Genomic DNA, 16,565 nt, shown 5'->3' on the forward strand with positions numbered 1-16,565 from the left:
TTTTTCTCCCCAATTTCGTGGTATCCAATTGTTAGTAGCTACTATCTTGTCTCATCGCTACAACTCCCGTACGGGCTCGGGAGAGACGAAGGTTGTAAGTCATGCGTCCTCCGATACACAACCCAACCAAGCCACACTGCTTCTTAACACAGCGCGCATCCAACCCAGAAGCCAGCCGCACCAATGTGTCGGAGGAAACACCGTGCACCTGGCAACCTTGGTTAGCGTGCACTGCGCCCGGCCCGCCACTGGAGTCGCTGGTGTGCGATAAATAAATACCATATCATAACACATCATACTAATTTGAGATTCTCAGATTTACTGACAGAATAATACAAACTGCTCTGAGACCAGGTTGGATGACCCCCCCAGCCATCCTCACCCCCTCAGGTTTTAGTTGCTGGTGGCAGTGGTGGCATAATGCTGCTGTTGCTCAGGCTGGAAGTATTTGAGGTGTATTAGAATCAAGTTCTTCAGTAAGTTTATCACTCTATGTAGAGGTGATGTGTGTGTATAGGCCTACATTTAATGTGGTAATCGTGTATTTTCTGCCAATTTGATTTTCAGACGCTGGTTTCTGACTTCAATCATATTTATTATATTTTCATATTTATTTTCCCCAAACGTACTGTACAGAATATGCATGCACAACTGAGACTTACGTTAGGATGAAATAAAACATGTAGTCACTCCAGCTCATCATGCTGAAGCACATATGTAGCCTACTCTATCCTCTCAAAGATTGAGGTACATCAAATAGAATTGGATTGGTCGCATACACATATTTAGCAGATGTTATTGTAGATATGTGTACATCTGTTTGCCTCTAGTGTAATTACAGTTGTAAACAAAATATGTCGCGTTCTTTTAAGTAAAAAACACACACACACACACACACACATACACAAAGTAAACGCACACACACACAGAGGCGCGCAGTATCACTGTGGAGTATGGTATTTTATTCACCGACTTTTTCTGTATGTGTATTAGGCTACTCGGGGGCCAATCACAACACAGCTCTGTGTTTGAGCTGCACCATACAGTCTGACTATTCTATTTTCAAGTCTTGCAAGCGCAATTGAGGACCGACGACGCAAGGCGACATAAGTGCAATTGAGAATGATTCTAAACAAATTCAGCCTCTGGGTCGCTTAAGCTTTCGGAAACTTTGGAGGGACATTTTTCTGAAAAGACCGCGGAACGCTTGCAGTGTGTGATGCACAGTATTTGGGCTAACCTATTCTTGACCACTCGTCTAATTATAATATAACTGTAATTTATTTTACTGCAATTTTACTGTCCTCTCTTTGAAAAAAAACGCGACAGCTGCAAACGTTGCATCCCTGCGAGTCCAGGTTTGGGAATTGTCACACATTTGCGAGAATCGGCTTGGCTTATTCACTCAGTCGATCCTGGGACATACGCGGTGTGGCTGGATGTTGCATGCGGGTCAATGAGCGCGAGGACAAAGTGCCTCCGAAGTCCCCAACTCCCCGACCTCTCTTACCTGATGCCGTGCATGATGATTGTCCTTGGAATACTTCTGAATGTCCTCAGTCATGGTAAGCGAAATTCGTCAGTCACTATAATATTGTTTATTTATCATGTCGTCAATTCTAAAGTGATGAAATATTACCCGGCGCATTGTGCACTAAATGTTCCCCCTTGTTTAGAAAATCCAGTCTCTCCAAACTGTAATGCTGTAAAAGCCGTTATCAAATTTTCTAGTTGTCTGTCACTTTCCAAAATAGGGTTCAACCGATGGACAGTCGGTCTGGGGAGTTGCTTTTTTCTAAGGCATCTCCAGGGATCATAATAGCGTGCTTCTATTTCTAAATATAGCAGGTCATTGGTTCAGAAAGCACTCACTGGATGAGACAAAGTTAAACAGCTAACAATGGTTTTAGTTGACTTTTATAGCAATTCTATGACAAATAGAATATTGACAATCCTTTATAATTAGACAGTATTAATAATTTACAGTAGGCTAGGCCTATTATTAGTTTTAAAGAGACTCCAAAACTCTCACTTCAGCTCAATTCTCTATTTTAGGCAGACAACTCCCATTTAAAAAAATGTTTTTAATCAAAGTACTCATTAGGATCAATATGGATAGTATTTCATTTGTTTTCATGAAATTTCAATTCACAAAGTTAAGAATTGCATGCAGTGTTGAATGTAGAATTGGATTCATGATGCCTATCCAAAATGAATTCTCTACTGTGGTCATTTTCATTTAGCATATTCATTTAGCATAGGAAACTCATGTATGTGCCCTCTCTTGCTATAGCTGACAAAGGAGCTATATATTTAATTGCTGGCTCTATAAAAAGGTGTTGCAATCTTTCATACCAAGATTTTGTGACTAAAATTGAAGCACTTAAATCAACTCCCAAAGGCATGCGAGAACATGAGACAGTATGATCTATGGTTATCGACACAGTTAAGACCATAGCTCGATGACATCATTTTGAAGGTCTTGTCCTGCTCTTATACTTACACGACTAGAGTGGAAAAAGTGTTCTGCCGGGTCCTTTTACAGCTTTACTCTGCTTTTAAGACTTGTTTTCCTGGCCATTCTTTTTTTACTGATACAGATAGAGCTCAACATGCTCTTACCCTAGTTAATTGTGATGTCATTGGAAAAACCACTGACTGCTCGTCCAAGACAAATTATCACAAAGGTGTGAACCAGAAGGCTGCTATCAAATGTAATGCATTCTGCCATGAGGCATGCTGTTGGAGCCTTTTGGTGTCAGACTTGATTCACCGGTACCGCTTGCCATGCAGAAGAAGAGAACACAGTCTATGGCTTGGGTGGTTGGAGTCTAACAATTTTCCAGGCCTTCCTTTCACACAGGCTGATATAGAGATCTTGGATGGCAGGGAGCTCGGCCCCAGTGATGTACTGGGCTGTCCGCACCACCCTCTGTATCACCATGTGAGTGCGTGTGGGTGGACCATTATAAGTTCTTATTGATTTGAAGCTGTCGACCCGCTCCACTGCAGCCCCGTCGATGTGGAGGGGGGCGTGCTTTCCGCCCTGTTTTTGGTAGTCCACGATCAGCTCCTTGGTCTTACTGACGTTGAGGGAGAAGTTGTTGTTCTGGCCCTACACTGCCAGGACACTGACCTCCTCCCTTTAAGCTGTCTCATCGTCGCCAGTGATCAGGCTCACCACCGTCGTGACTTCTGCAAACTTGATGATGGTGTTGGAGTCGTGGGTGAAAAGGGAGTACAGGAGGGGACTAAGCATACACCCCTGTGGCGCCGCCGTGTTCAGGGTCAACGTGGCGGAGGTGATGTTGCCTACCTTCACCACCTGGAGACGGCCCGTCAGGAAGTCCAGGATCTATTTGCAGAGGGAGGTGTTCAGTCCCAGGGTCCTCAGCTTGTTGACGGCAGAGGGAGGTGTTCAGTCCCAGGGTCCTCAGCTTGTTGACGAGCTTGGAGGGGATAATGCTGAGCTGTAGTCAATGAACAGCATTCTAACATAGGTATTCCTTTTATCTGGAACGGTGAGGGCTGTGAAATTAGATTGTGTCTATGGATCTGTAGGGATGGTATGCAAATTGGGGTGGGTCTAGGGTGTCTGGGATGATGGAGTTGATGTGTGCTATAACCAGCCTCTCAAAGACCTTCATGATTACAGATGTGAGTGCTACAGGGGGGTAGCCATTGTTGCATGAAGCCTTAGAGTTCTTGGGAACAGGAATGATGGTGGTCATCTTAAATCATGTGGGGATTACAGACTGATACAAGGAAAGGTTGAAGATGACTGTGAATATACCTTCCAGCTGTTCTGTGTATGCTCTGGGAAAACGCCCTGGAATACCAAATCGGGCCCCGTGGTATTTATTTTATTAAAGACATTACTCACATCGGCCTCGGAGAGCGAGATCACCCAATCTTCTGGGTCGGTGGCGGCCCTCACACCCCGCATGATGTTGCTATTGTCAAAGTGTGCATAAAATGCATTGCATTTATCTGGTAGGGAGGCATGGTTGGGCAGATCACGGCTGGGTCTTCCTTTGTAATCCGTAATGGACTGTAGCCCTTGTCACATTTGGCGGGTGTCGGAGCCTGTGTAATATGATTCCTCCTTATTCCTATATTGTCCTTTTGCTCGTTTGATGACTCTGCAGAGGTCATAACGTGACCTCTTGTTCTTGTTTCTGTCCTCAGCCGTAGCCTCAGGGTTGTCTGCGATAGCCCTGTGTGCGTTAGACCCATCCTTTAGTTTAGCTCCGTGTTAATCCAGGGCTTTTGATTGGGGAAGCAGCAAACCCTAACTGTGGGGACAAAGTCACCGATGCGTTTCCTAATGAAGCTGGCTGGTTAGCTTGTCAAAATGTTCGGCAGAGTCCTCCCCATGATTGGAAACATATTCCAATCAGCGCTAGCAAAGCGGTCTTGTAGCATAGTCTCTGATTCTGGTGACCATTTCTCAACGGCCCGAGTCACGGTTAATTTCAGTTTCTGCTTGTAAACAGGAAGCAGGAGTAAGTAGTCATGATCTGATTTGCTGAATGGCGGACGAGGGAGGGCCATGTATGCTTGCTTGTGGGTAGAATAACTGTGGTCTAGGACTTTATTTCTCCTAGTGTCCAGAGAGACGTGTTGATGGAAGATGGGCTTAATGACACAGAATTCTAATTGCCGGCAACCAGAAAAGCAGCTTCTGTATGTAAGTGTTTCTGCTTGGTTATAGCCTTGTACAATTTGTTAAGTGCCAGCTTGTTATTTTTTTTGTCCTGAGGTGGAATGTATACAATTGTCACGATAACAGCTGAATACTCTGTTGGGAGGTAAAAGGGTCGACATTTGACCAATGAACAATTGGTCGCACTTCCACCGCGCTCGAGTCGGCACACCAGTTGTTGATGAAGAGCTAAACCCCTCCCCCCTCGATTTCCCTAGACTCCACTGCCTTGTCGGCACAGTGAATGTAGAATCCATCGAGTTGGAGAGCCAAGAGGGGTATCTTGTCCGAGAGCCATGTTTTAGAAAAGCATAGAATATTGCAGTTACGAGAGTCCCGTTGGTAGCAAATCTGCGATCGGAGGTCATCCATCTTATTATCAAGTGTCTGTGCATTGGCCAGTAGAATGGAGGGAGGAGGTGGCCGGTTCTCCCTTAGCCTTAATCCCACCAGGATCCCCCCTCTCTTTCCTCTGTAACTTCGGCGTTTCCTCTTGGGTAGCCTGAAAATTGGGTCGGAATAACAGAAAGTTGAACTTGAAGTCGAAATTGAAGCTGGAATTGAGGTAAGTAACTGCCGATCTGATGTTCAAAAGTTATAAGAAATGATAGCGAATACATTTAGAGAAAATAAAGTAAAAATAAACAAAAAAATAGTCACAAAATACCAAAGTTAGGTCAGTGCATTCAAAACGGCGGCCATCCAGTATGGCGCCATCTTTATATTTGTAGCCCAACACACCAACCACAAATACAGCAGAAGTTGAAAATATTGTTCAGGCTTTTGCCAAACTAATCGTTTTGATTGTGGCTATTAATATAGTCCTGTGAAGAATGTATTATAATGACCCAATCGATCATCATAAATCCCTCGGGGGTCCGTGCTCAGTCCCCTCCTGTACTCCCTGTTCACTCATGACTGCGCGGCCAGGCATGACTCCAACACCATCATTAAGTTTGCCGATGACACAACAGTGGTAGGCTTGATCACCGACAACGATGAGACAGCCTATAGGGTGGAGGTCAGAGACCTGGCAGTGTGGTGCAAGGACAACAACCTCTCCCTCAACGTGATCAAGACAAAGGAGATGATTGTGGACTACAGGAAAAGGAGGACCGAGCACGCCCCCATTCTCATCGACGGGGCTGTAGTGGAGCAGGTTGAGAGCTTCAAGTTCCTTGGCGTCCACATCACCAACAAACTAACATGGTCCAAGCACACCAAGACAGTTGTGAAGAGGGTACGGCAAAACCTATTCCCCCTCATGAGACTGAACAGTTTTGGCATGGCAACTCCTCGGCCTCCGATCGCAAGGCACTACAGAGGGTAGTGCGAACGGCCCAGTACATCGCTGGTCCTGCCACCCAGGAACTCTATACCAGGTGGTGTCAGAGGAAGGCCAAAAGTCATAGACTGTTCTCTCTGCTACTGCACGGCAAGCGGTACCGGAGCGCCAAGCCTAGGTCCAAGAGGCTTCAAACAGTTTCTACCCCCAAGCCATAAGACTCCTGAACATCTAATCAAATGGCTACCCAGACTATTTGCATTGCCCCCCCCCCCCCCCCCTACGCTGCTGCTACTACTCTCTGTTATTATCTATGCATAGTCACTTTAATAACTCTACCTAAAGGTACATATTACCTCAAATACCTCGACACCGGTGCCCCCGCACATTGACTTTGTACCAGTACCCCTTGTATACAGCCCCGCTATTGTTATTTACTGCTGCCCATGAATTATTTGTCATTCTCATTTCTTACTTGTTTAAAGTATTTTCTTAACTGTGTGGTTGGTTAAGGGCTTGTAAGTAAACATTTCACTGTTGTATTCGGCGCAGGGTAGCCTAGTGGTTAGAGCGTTGGACTAGTAACCGGAAGGTTGCAAGTTCAAACCCCCGAGCTGACAAAGTACAAATCTGTTGTTCTGCCCCTGGACAGACAGTTAACCCACTGTTCCTAGGCCGTCATTGAAAATAAGAATTTGTTCTTAACTGACTTGCTTAGTTAAATAAAGGTGACAATTACATTTAAACAAATATTCCTCACCATTCACATATTTAAATCAGTCTATTTCAATTGCTGTGTTTGTTCAGGACGTTTCTCTTTGAATGATTGTCTTGAACGATGAACAATGTAGCTGTCATTGTTCATCAGTCACCCTCCTGCTTCTGACATCAATATAATAAAGTTAGAGGTATGCTTGAATCCAACTTAGAATCCCTCCAAAACAAAATGTGAGTCACCAGACCAAACAAAAAAGGAATAACTGTGTGCCTCTGCCCAGCAACTAAAGCGTCAAGAAGGTGTCCCCATAGCAAGGACTACAATTAGTAGAAAGAACCTTAAGTCACTTTGAAGACTTGGACTCAGTGTAATGACACTGGAGCACTCAATCGCCTTTACAATTTTTTTAATGGATCAGAGATTGACAGACAGCCATTTTGCTCCTGAGGCTGACCATTTTTCAGAATGGTCCAGACCTGTCATCTGCAATGTAGAGTTAATCCTGTCAGTTTCCCTGTGATGCCCATTTCTATCCCTGTCGGGTACCTACAAATTATATGGCAAGGGACATGCATAATCTAGTAGTACTATCAGTACTCGGCCACACCGCTCTACCACCTCAGACAGTACACGGTCAGAATAACGCCACAACAACATACTCTAAGTGTGCCTTGTCAATGTACCTACAAGTCAAACCTGTTACAGAATAAATCAGGAACACACACTGATGCTGCTGTTGCTGCTTATACTAGTCCATTGAATCCAATGACGACTTTGTTTTCATTTTTTTGTTAAACAGTAATCTATGAGCTTCTTTGTAACTGTAAAATCGAATACATAAACCCCTTTGTCTATCGCAAACAGGGCATGTCAAATCTTGGTTTTGTGTGGCACACATACACACCGATACGATTACTTCACTGCTACCAGGAGCCGTGTACAATATGCACTTATCTCCGGAGACTGATACAAGAAATGATGTCACCTTTAAAAAGTGTCATCAACAACTTCTGGGAGACCACTAAGTCACAAACTGGGCCGCAGCTGGCAGTAATGTTGACATGATGTAAACGCAGATGTTTGAAAGTGACTTACCAGTGGAGAGGCAAAGACATACAGTACAGTCAGGGAGTCAGTCGGTAGAGGGAACATTTGCATGTGTGTGTTTTGTTGATAACCTTGATTTGGAACACACTGTTGGTCTCCAGGAGCAGATGGCACAGAGCTCTATCCATGGTTGGGAGGGTAGCCCAGAGTGGGTGTGTCTGTCTGTGTGCCATTGTGTGTAAGCTGTGTGTGTGTGTCTTGCATTTGTATGTGTTTGTGTGTCTGTCAGGTGTTTTCTTAGATACATTTTGCCCTCATTGCATGTATATAATTGTGCACATCACATCTTTGGCCTAGGTGAGCATGTGTGTGTTCTTGTGACTTTGGACCAGTATTTGGCTGTGTTCGTCAAATTTGTTCCCCACAAGATGCATCCCTCGTCCCCGGCACTATCAAGGGTATGTCTTGACCGGTCTTATTAAAACACTTACAAGAGCACAAGACAAACTTCCACACATCCCAGTAGATTACATTTATTTCCATGTTTCCTTCCATCTGACTAATCAATGCATATCTCCTTCTCTTTTTAAGACTGTTCCAAAGAACACAAGGAAAAATAGAGATTATTTCTGCTATCATCCTGTTACCCTTCCTCTTATCCCCGTCCCTTTATCTTCGTCCTCCCATCTTTGTTTGTCAGTATGAATAAGTGAATGAGGTCATCCCTTGCCGTCTTGACTTTTGCCTGTAAAAGGGAATTGATGATCAGTGATTTCAAGATTCACTCATATTCATCATACTTATGATTCAGGTCAAAATAACAAAACAAATGATCTACCTTTGTGTATGTGGCACCCTTCAGATTTAATTACTTGACTTGGATATTCTATTTGAAACAAAATTACTCAACTCACACCTTAGATATTTGGGGCTTGCTACAGACGCAGGATCTTAATTTTGTTACAGGCAGTTTGCTACAGCAGGAAAAATAATCCTGCAAGCAACAGGAAATATGAATTATTATGTGGATTATAATTCATGGACATTTTGGTAGGGGTTGATAAATTTTTCGTAAGGGATAATCAAGCCTGAAATTTCAAAGTGGAAATTAAAATCCCAAGTTTCAGTTTCAAGTGTTATTAGTCGTATGTACAGGATACACATGGAATATATAAGTATTCACACCCCTGACTCAATACTTTGAGTCAATACCTTTGGTGGTGATTACAGCTTTGAGTCATCTTGGGTATGTCTGTAATAAGCCTTGTACATCTATATTTTGGGATTTTCTCCAATTCTTCCCTGCAAGATTTTCTCAAACTCTGTAAAGTTAGGTGGGAACAGAAGTCCTCAAGTCTTTCCACCATGCTTCACAGTAGGGATGGTGTTAGATGGGTGATGAGCTGTGCTTGGTTCTCTAGACATAGCGCTTTGCGTTCAGGCCAAAGAGTTACATTTTTGACTCATCAGACTAGAGGCCGATCGATTATGATTTTTCAACACCGATACCAATTATTGGAGGACCAAAAAAAGTAGATACCGATTAATCGGACTATCGATCGATCAATATGTCACCATAATTTGCAAATAAATTCATTAAAAATCCTACAATGTGATTTTCTGCATTTTTTCTTCTCATTTTGTCTGTCATAGTTGAAGTGTACCTATGATGAAAATTACAGGCCTCATCTTTTTAAGTGGGAGAACTTGCACAATTGGTGGCTGACTAAATACTTTTTTGCCCCACTGTATGAATCAATCAATCAAATTTATTTTATATAGCCCTTCGTACATCAGCTGATATCTCAAAGTGCTGTACAGAAACCCAGCCTAAAACCCCAAACAGCAAGCAATGCAGGTGAAGAAGCACGGTGGCTAGGAAAAACTCCCTAGAAAGGCCAAAACCTAGGAAGAAACCTAGAGAGGAACCAGGCTATGTGGGGTGGCCAGTCCTCTTCTGGCTGTGCCGGGTGGAGATTATAACAAAACATGGTCAAGATGTTCAAATGTTCATAAATGACCAGCATGGTCGAATAATAATAAGGCAGAATAGTTGAAACTGGAGCAGCAGCACAGTCAGGTGGACTGGGGACAGCAAGGAGTCATCATGTCAGGTATTCCTGGGGCATGGTCCTAGGGCTCAGGTCCTCCGAGAGAGAGAAAGAAAGAGAGAATTAGAGAGAGCATATGTGGGATGGCCAGTCCTCTTCTGGCTGTGCCGGGTGGAGATTATAACAGAACATGGCCAAGATGTTCAAATGTTCATAAATGATCAGCATGGTCGAATAATAATAAGGCAGAACAGTTGAAACTGGAGCAGCAGCACAGCCAGGTGGACTGGGGACAGCAAGGAGTCATCATGTCAGGTAGTCCTGGGGCATGGTCCTAGGGCTCAGGTCCTCCGAGAGAGAGAAAGAGAGAAGGAGAGAATTAGAGAACGCACACTTAGATTCACACAGGACACCGAATAGGACAGGAGAAGTACTCCAGATATAACAAACTGACCCTAGCCCCCCGACACATAAACTACTGCAGCATAAATACTGGAGGCTGAGACAGGAGGGGTCAGGAGACACTGTGGCCCACTCCGAGGACACCCCCGGACAGGGCCAAACAGGAAGGATATAACCCATATGGGATATATGGGTATAACAGGAAGGATATAACCCATAACATATGAATGCTGGTGGTTCCTTTTAACATGAGTCTTCAATACTCCCAGTTAAGAAGTTTTAGGTTGTAGTTAATATTGGAATTATAGGACTATTTCTCTCTATACTAATTGTATTTCATATGCCTTTGACTATTGGATGTTCTTATAGGCACTACAGTATTGCCAGCCTAATCTCGGGAGTTGATAGGCTTGAAGTCATAAACAGCGCTGTGCTTCAAGCATTGCGAAGAGCTGCTGGCAAACGCAGGAAAGTGCAGTTTGAATGAATGCTTACAATCCTGCTGCTCCCTACCACCGCTCAGTCAGACTGCTCTATCATATCAAATCATAGGCTTAATTATAATATCATAAACACACAGAAATACGAGCCTTAAGTCATTAATATGGTAAAATCCGGAAACTGTCATTTCAAAAACTAAATGTTTATTCTTTCAGTGAAATATGGAACCGTTATGTATTTTATCAAATGGGTGGTATCCATAAGTCTAAATATTGCTGTTACATTGCACAACCTTCAATTTGTGGAGTGGTTGAAAAACGAGTTTGAATGACTCCAACCTAAGTGTATGTAAACTTCCAACTTCAACTGTATTCACACAGAGAGAGAGAGTAGCACAAACACCAGATGGTGCTGCAAAGTATTGGCAAATTAGAATGGGTTGCATGTCTATCACTTGGTTATGTCCTTGCCATTGTTGTCAACATTCCACAGATGCCGTAGCCACATTGATGTCCAAAAGTAGACTGGGAGCTGATGACTTTGAACTGGAGTTAATGATTGGTTCGCCAAATGATGTAGTCAAGTCACTAAACCTTGGTTCCGAATCGAGTCCCAAGTCACCTTTGCTCGAGTTCAAGTCCGAGTCACCAATGGTCTAGTCATGAGTCGACCAACCCTGTGGCTGAAGTCCCAAGTCCCAGTGTTCGAGTCCTTGTCCAAGTGCTCAAGTCTGAGTCACTGGGTCCACATTAACTCTAAATAAAGTTATTTACCCAGTCAGATACTGTAATGGCAAGAGGAATTTAGTCAATAAATGTTTTTTGCGATCCCTTTTCCTTTCTTCATGTGCCATCAAATATAGGCTACTGTTAATGGTACCAGGGCCACGTTCAGTTGCAATATAATCTTCCACATTGCAGATGGAAATACTATGAATAGAACCATTGTTATTCCTTGTTCAACATGTCAGAGAGGCATGTTGGTTCTACATAGCATATTTCTATCTGAACATTCCAAAACTTTGCATCCTTGTGAATGCCCCGCCCCCCAACTTATTAGCTATAGCTAGGAGGTGGAGCCGGAGCCGGAGCGAAGCCTGTGTGCCCGTCTGCCTACACTCATCGTTTGTTCCCCCGCAGCTCACCAGCTGATGTAGGCTGTGTGTGGTATGTGGCGCGTCCTTCCCACTCCTGAACAAAACTGTGCTGCGCACGTCCTGCTAATATTAATTCTGCTTATCACTACTGTCCAGCACACTTCGTCAGAATTTAGTCACAGATCATTTTGTCTCATTTCAGGTAACTGACCTTTCTGGGTCTATTCAGTTAGTTCCCAGCTAGCACATTAGGTTCCTTGGAAGTTGTGTTTTTTTTTTTTTAGGTTTTGGGTTTCCCATTGGTTCTGGGAACAAAGCCTTAAGTTTCCTGAAAGGTCAAATGAAAAACAAAAACGATGGTTATTTGAAGGTTTGAACTTTTAGGAAACATTCTGTTGAAGTATTGAAATACCAATACAACATTTTTTTTGTCAAGTTCCTTGAATGTAATGAGAATAGTCCAAAGCTAAGCAGCTATCCTGCACCATTCCCAGAAAGTTGTGGGAAGGATGTATGCAAAATAGCCATAGGACAACTACGCTCTCACCAACATATGGTTCTCAGAACATCATGTGCTAGCTGGGTTATAGTCTCGTCAATTTCCACTGAAAAATAGGTGTTTGATGAATCCTCTATTTTTGTTGATGAATTAACAGTGCCAGGGTGGCATGCCAAATTTCTTCAACCACTTTAGGAAGTAGAGGCACTTTTGCACCCTCTTGACAAGTGTGGTGGTGTTGTTGGTCCATGTCAAGTCCTTGGTGATGTGGACTCCAAGGGACTTAAAACTGCTGACTCTCTCCTGCAGTCCCGTTGATGTGTTTCCTTCTCTGCTTCCTGGAGTAAACAATCAACTTTGTTTTGCTAACGTTGAGGGTGAGGTTGTTGTCCTGGCACCACAATGCCAATTCACTTACCTCCTCTCTATAGGCTGACTCGTCATTGTTGGTAATCAGGCCTACAACCATGGTGTTGTCAGCAAACTTGATAATGGAGTTGGTGTCATGCAAAGCCATGCAGTTGTGGGTGAACAGGGAGTGAGGACACACCCCTGGGGGGCCCCTGTGTTATGATTCAATGTAGAGGGGTGTTGTTGCAAATCCTCACAGCCTGTGGTCTTCCCATCAGGAAGTCCAGGATCCTGTTCCAGAGGGTGGTGTCCAGACCCAGGGCACTGAGCTTGGTGTCGAGCTTGGAGGGATCAATAGTGTTGAATGCTGAAGTGTAGTCAATGAACAGCATTCTCACATACTGTAGGTGTCCCTCTTGTCCAGATGTGTTACAACGGTATGAATAGCGATGGAAATGGCATCTTCCGTGGATCTGTTGGAGTGGTAGCCAAATTGGAGTGGGTCCAATGTGCCTCAAAGCACTTCATGATGACCGGGGGGAATGCAACGGGGCGATAGTCATTTGGGCATGCCACCTTGGTTTTCTTGGGCACTGGGACAATGGTGGTCTCCTTGAAGCAAGTGAGGACTACAGCCTGGGACAGGGACAGGTTGATGATGTCCGAGAAGACGCTTGCCAGCTGGTCAGCACGCGGCCAGGGATGCCATCTGGGCTGGCAGCATTTTGGGTATTAACTATTTTTAGAGTTTTCCTCACGTCAACCTCAGAGAGCAAAAACACCTGGTCGTCCGGAGCAGCGAGAGCCTTCCTGGATGGCTTGGTATTGTCTGCCTCAAAGGAGAGCATAGAATGTTCTTAAGTGGGCACAACACTGCTGGATTTGCCTTTGTAGTCCATGATAATCTGTAGTCCTTGCCACATGTGTCCCTTCAGGTGTCTGAGTTGTTGAAGAAGTTTGATTTTTGTATTGTCTTTTTGCGTCCCCAATGGATTTGCGGAGCGTCACACGCCACCGAGTCATCCAGGTTCTTTCTGCTGACTTTGAATGCTGTACTATGGGCTCGCAGCACTGATTTCTCCATTCATCCAGGGTATTTGGTTTTGTTTGGTCCGGATTGTTATTGTGGGTACAACATAATCAATGCATTTTCTAATGAAGCCAGTTATTGACTATGTATATTCCTCAATGTTGATCAATGAATCCTGGGCGAATGAATCTTTGAAAACAATTCCAGTCAATGTTCTCATAACAGTCCTGCAGATTTGAGTCTGCTTCTGTCCAGCGCCTCACTATTCTCTGTGTTGGTGGCTTCCTCTTGAGTTGCTGCTCGTAAGCAGGGAGTAGGAACCGAGAGGCGTGATCCAATTGGCCGAAGTGGGAACGGGGAACAGCTTTCTACGCGTCCGGGATCAAATCAAACGTTATTTGTTACATGCTTCGTAAAACAACAGGTGTAGACTAACAGTGAAATGCTTACTTACGGGTCCTTTTTCAACAATGCAGAGTTAAAGAAAACCAAAAAATGAAATAGTGACAGGAGGAATAAATACACAGTGAATAAAGAACAACAATGACAAGTAAAAATAACATGGCTAGACAGGAAGGTTTTCAGTCCCAGGCTCCTGAGCTTGGTGATGAGCTTGGAGGGGACTATGGTGTTAACCTCTCTGATCTCCCAAACCCGGATCCGGTATCGTGACTACAGCCTCAAGCTCATTACCATAACGCAACGTTAACTATTCATGAAAATCGCAAATGAAATGAAATAAATATGCCATCTCGCAAGCTTAGCCTTTTGTAAACAACACTGTCATCTCAGATTTTCAAAATATGCTTCTCAACCATAGGAAAACAATTTGTGTAAAAGTAGCTAGCTAGCAAAGCATTTAGCGTTAGCATTAGCGTTAGCATCCAGCACGCAACATTTCAACAAAAACATAAAAGCCTTCAAATAAAATCATTTACCTTTGAAGAACTTCTGATGTGTTCAATGAGGATACTCTCAGTTAGATAGCAGATGCTCAGTTTTTCCAAAAAGATTATTTGTGTATTAGAAATAGCTCCATTTTATACATCACATTTGGCTACCAAAAAAACCCCGAAAATTCAGTCCTCAAAACGCAAACTTTTTTCCAAATTAACTCCATAATATCGACTGAAAACATGGCAAACGTTGTTTAGAATCAATCATCAAGGTGTTTTTCACATATCTCTTCATTGATACATCGTTCTTCGACACATGGTTTCTCCCCTGAATCAAATGGTAAAGTACAAGCAGCTGGCAATTGCGCACCGAATTCCACGCAGGACACCAGGCGGACACTTGGAAAATGTAGTCTCTTATGGTCAATCTTCCAATGATATGCCTACAAATACGTCACAATGCTGCTAAGACCTTGGGCGAACGACAGAAAGTGTAGGCTCATTCCTTGCGCAATCACAGCCATATAAGGAGACAATGGAAAACAGAGCTTCAGAAATTCTGCTAATTCCTGGTTGATGCATCATCTTGGTTTCGCCTGTAGAATGAGTTCTGGGGCACTTACAGACAAAATCTTTGCAGATTCTGAAACTTCAGAGTGTTTTCTTTCCAAAACTGTCAAGAATATGCATAGTCGAGCATCTTTTCGTGACAAAATATTGTGCTTAAAACGGGAACGTTTTTTATCCAAAAATGAAATAGCGCCCCTAGAGATCTAACAGGTTAAATGTTGAGTTAGGGTCAATGAACAGCATTCTTAAATAGGTATTCATTTTGTCCAGGTGGGTGAGGGCAGTGTGGGGTACAATGTAGATTTGTACTCCACACTGTGGATCTGTTGGGGCTGTATGTGAATTGGAGTGGGTCCAGGGTTTCTGAGATGATGGTGTTGATGTGAGCCATGACCAAAAGTGCTATGGGGCCATAGTCATTTAGCCAGGTTACCTTGGCATTCTTGGGCACAGGGACTCACGTAGTCTGCTTGAAACAAGTTGGTTTAATAGACCAGGTGAAGGATAGGTTGAAAATGTCAGTGAAGACACTTGCCAGTTACTTCTAAGGTATGCGTTCTGGTATTCCATCTGTCCCCATGGACTTGTGAATGTTAACCCGTTTAAAGGTCTTATTCACATTGGCTATGGTGAGCAAGATCAGTCTTTCTGAATCAGCTGGTGATCTCAAGCATGGTTCAGGGTTGCTTGCCTCAAAGTGAGCATAGAAGGCATTTTGTTAATCTTGTAGGCTTGCGTTGCTTGGCATCCCAGGGCTGTTTCCCTTTGTAAGCTGTGATAGTTTGCAAGACCTGACATATCCATTGAGCGTCAAAGCCGGTGTAGCAGGCTTTGAGCGGAAGTCGCTCCTTGAAAGCGGCAGCTCTAGCCTTCAGCTCAGTGCGGATGTTGCCTGTAATCAATGGCTTCTGGTTGGGGTATGTACGTACGGTTACTTTGGGGACAATGTCATTGATGCACTTAGTAATGAAGCCAGTGACTGATGTGGTAAACTCCTCAATGTTATCGGATTAATCCTGGAACATATTCCAGTCTGTGTTAGTGAAACAGTCCTGTAGCTTAGCATCCGCTTCATCGGACCACTTCTGTATTGAGCGAGTCACTGGTACTTCCTGTTTGAGTTTTTGCTTGTAAGCAGGAAACGGGAAGATATAGTTATTTTGCCAAATGGAGGGCCTTGTATGTGGTTCTGTGTGTAGAGTAAAGGTGATCTAGAGTTGTCAACTGTAGTTGCACAGTTAACATGCTGGTAAAAATGTGGTAAAAATTAGGTAAAACAGATTTCAGTTTCCCTGCATGAAAATCACAGGCCACGAAAAACGCAGCCTCTGAATGTGCATTTTCTTGTTTGCTTATGGTCCTGTACATCTCGTAGAGTGCGGTCTTAGTGCCAGCATCAGTTTGTGGTGGTAAATAGACAGACAGTTATGAAAAATATTGATAAACTCTCTTGGTAAATAGTATAGTCTGCAGC

General features: G+C 43.6%; 1 protein-coding gene across 1 annotated transcript in view; it reads left to right on the forward strand.

Moving 5' to 3' along the window:
• Positions 1-921: 921 nt before the first annotated feature.
• The window catches only part of LOC110534111 (GDNF family receptor alpha-4), a 44,481-nt gene continuing 28,837 nt past the window's right edge, over positions 922-16,565 (forward strand). Inside the window, exon 1 of the mRNA XM_021618784.3 lies at positions 922-1,565. Coding sequence (XP_021474459.2) covers positions 1,457-1,565 — 109 coding nt within the window. The 5' untranslated portion in view covers positions 922-1,456. The remainder of the gene's footprint in view (positions 1,566-16,565) is intronic.

This window comes from Oncorhynchus mykiss, chromosome 10, assembly GCF_057628025.1.
Source record: "Oncorhynchus mykiss isolate SJ-2025 chromosome 10, ASM5762802v1, whole genome shotgun sequence".
Taxonomy (NCBI): domain Eukaryota; kingdom Metazoa; phylum Chordata; class Actinopteri; order Salmoniformes; family Salmonidae; genus Oncorhynchus; species Oncorhynchus mykiss.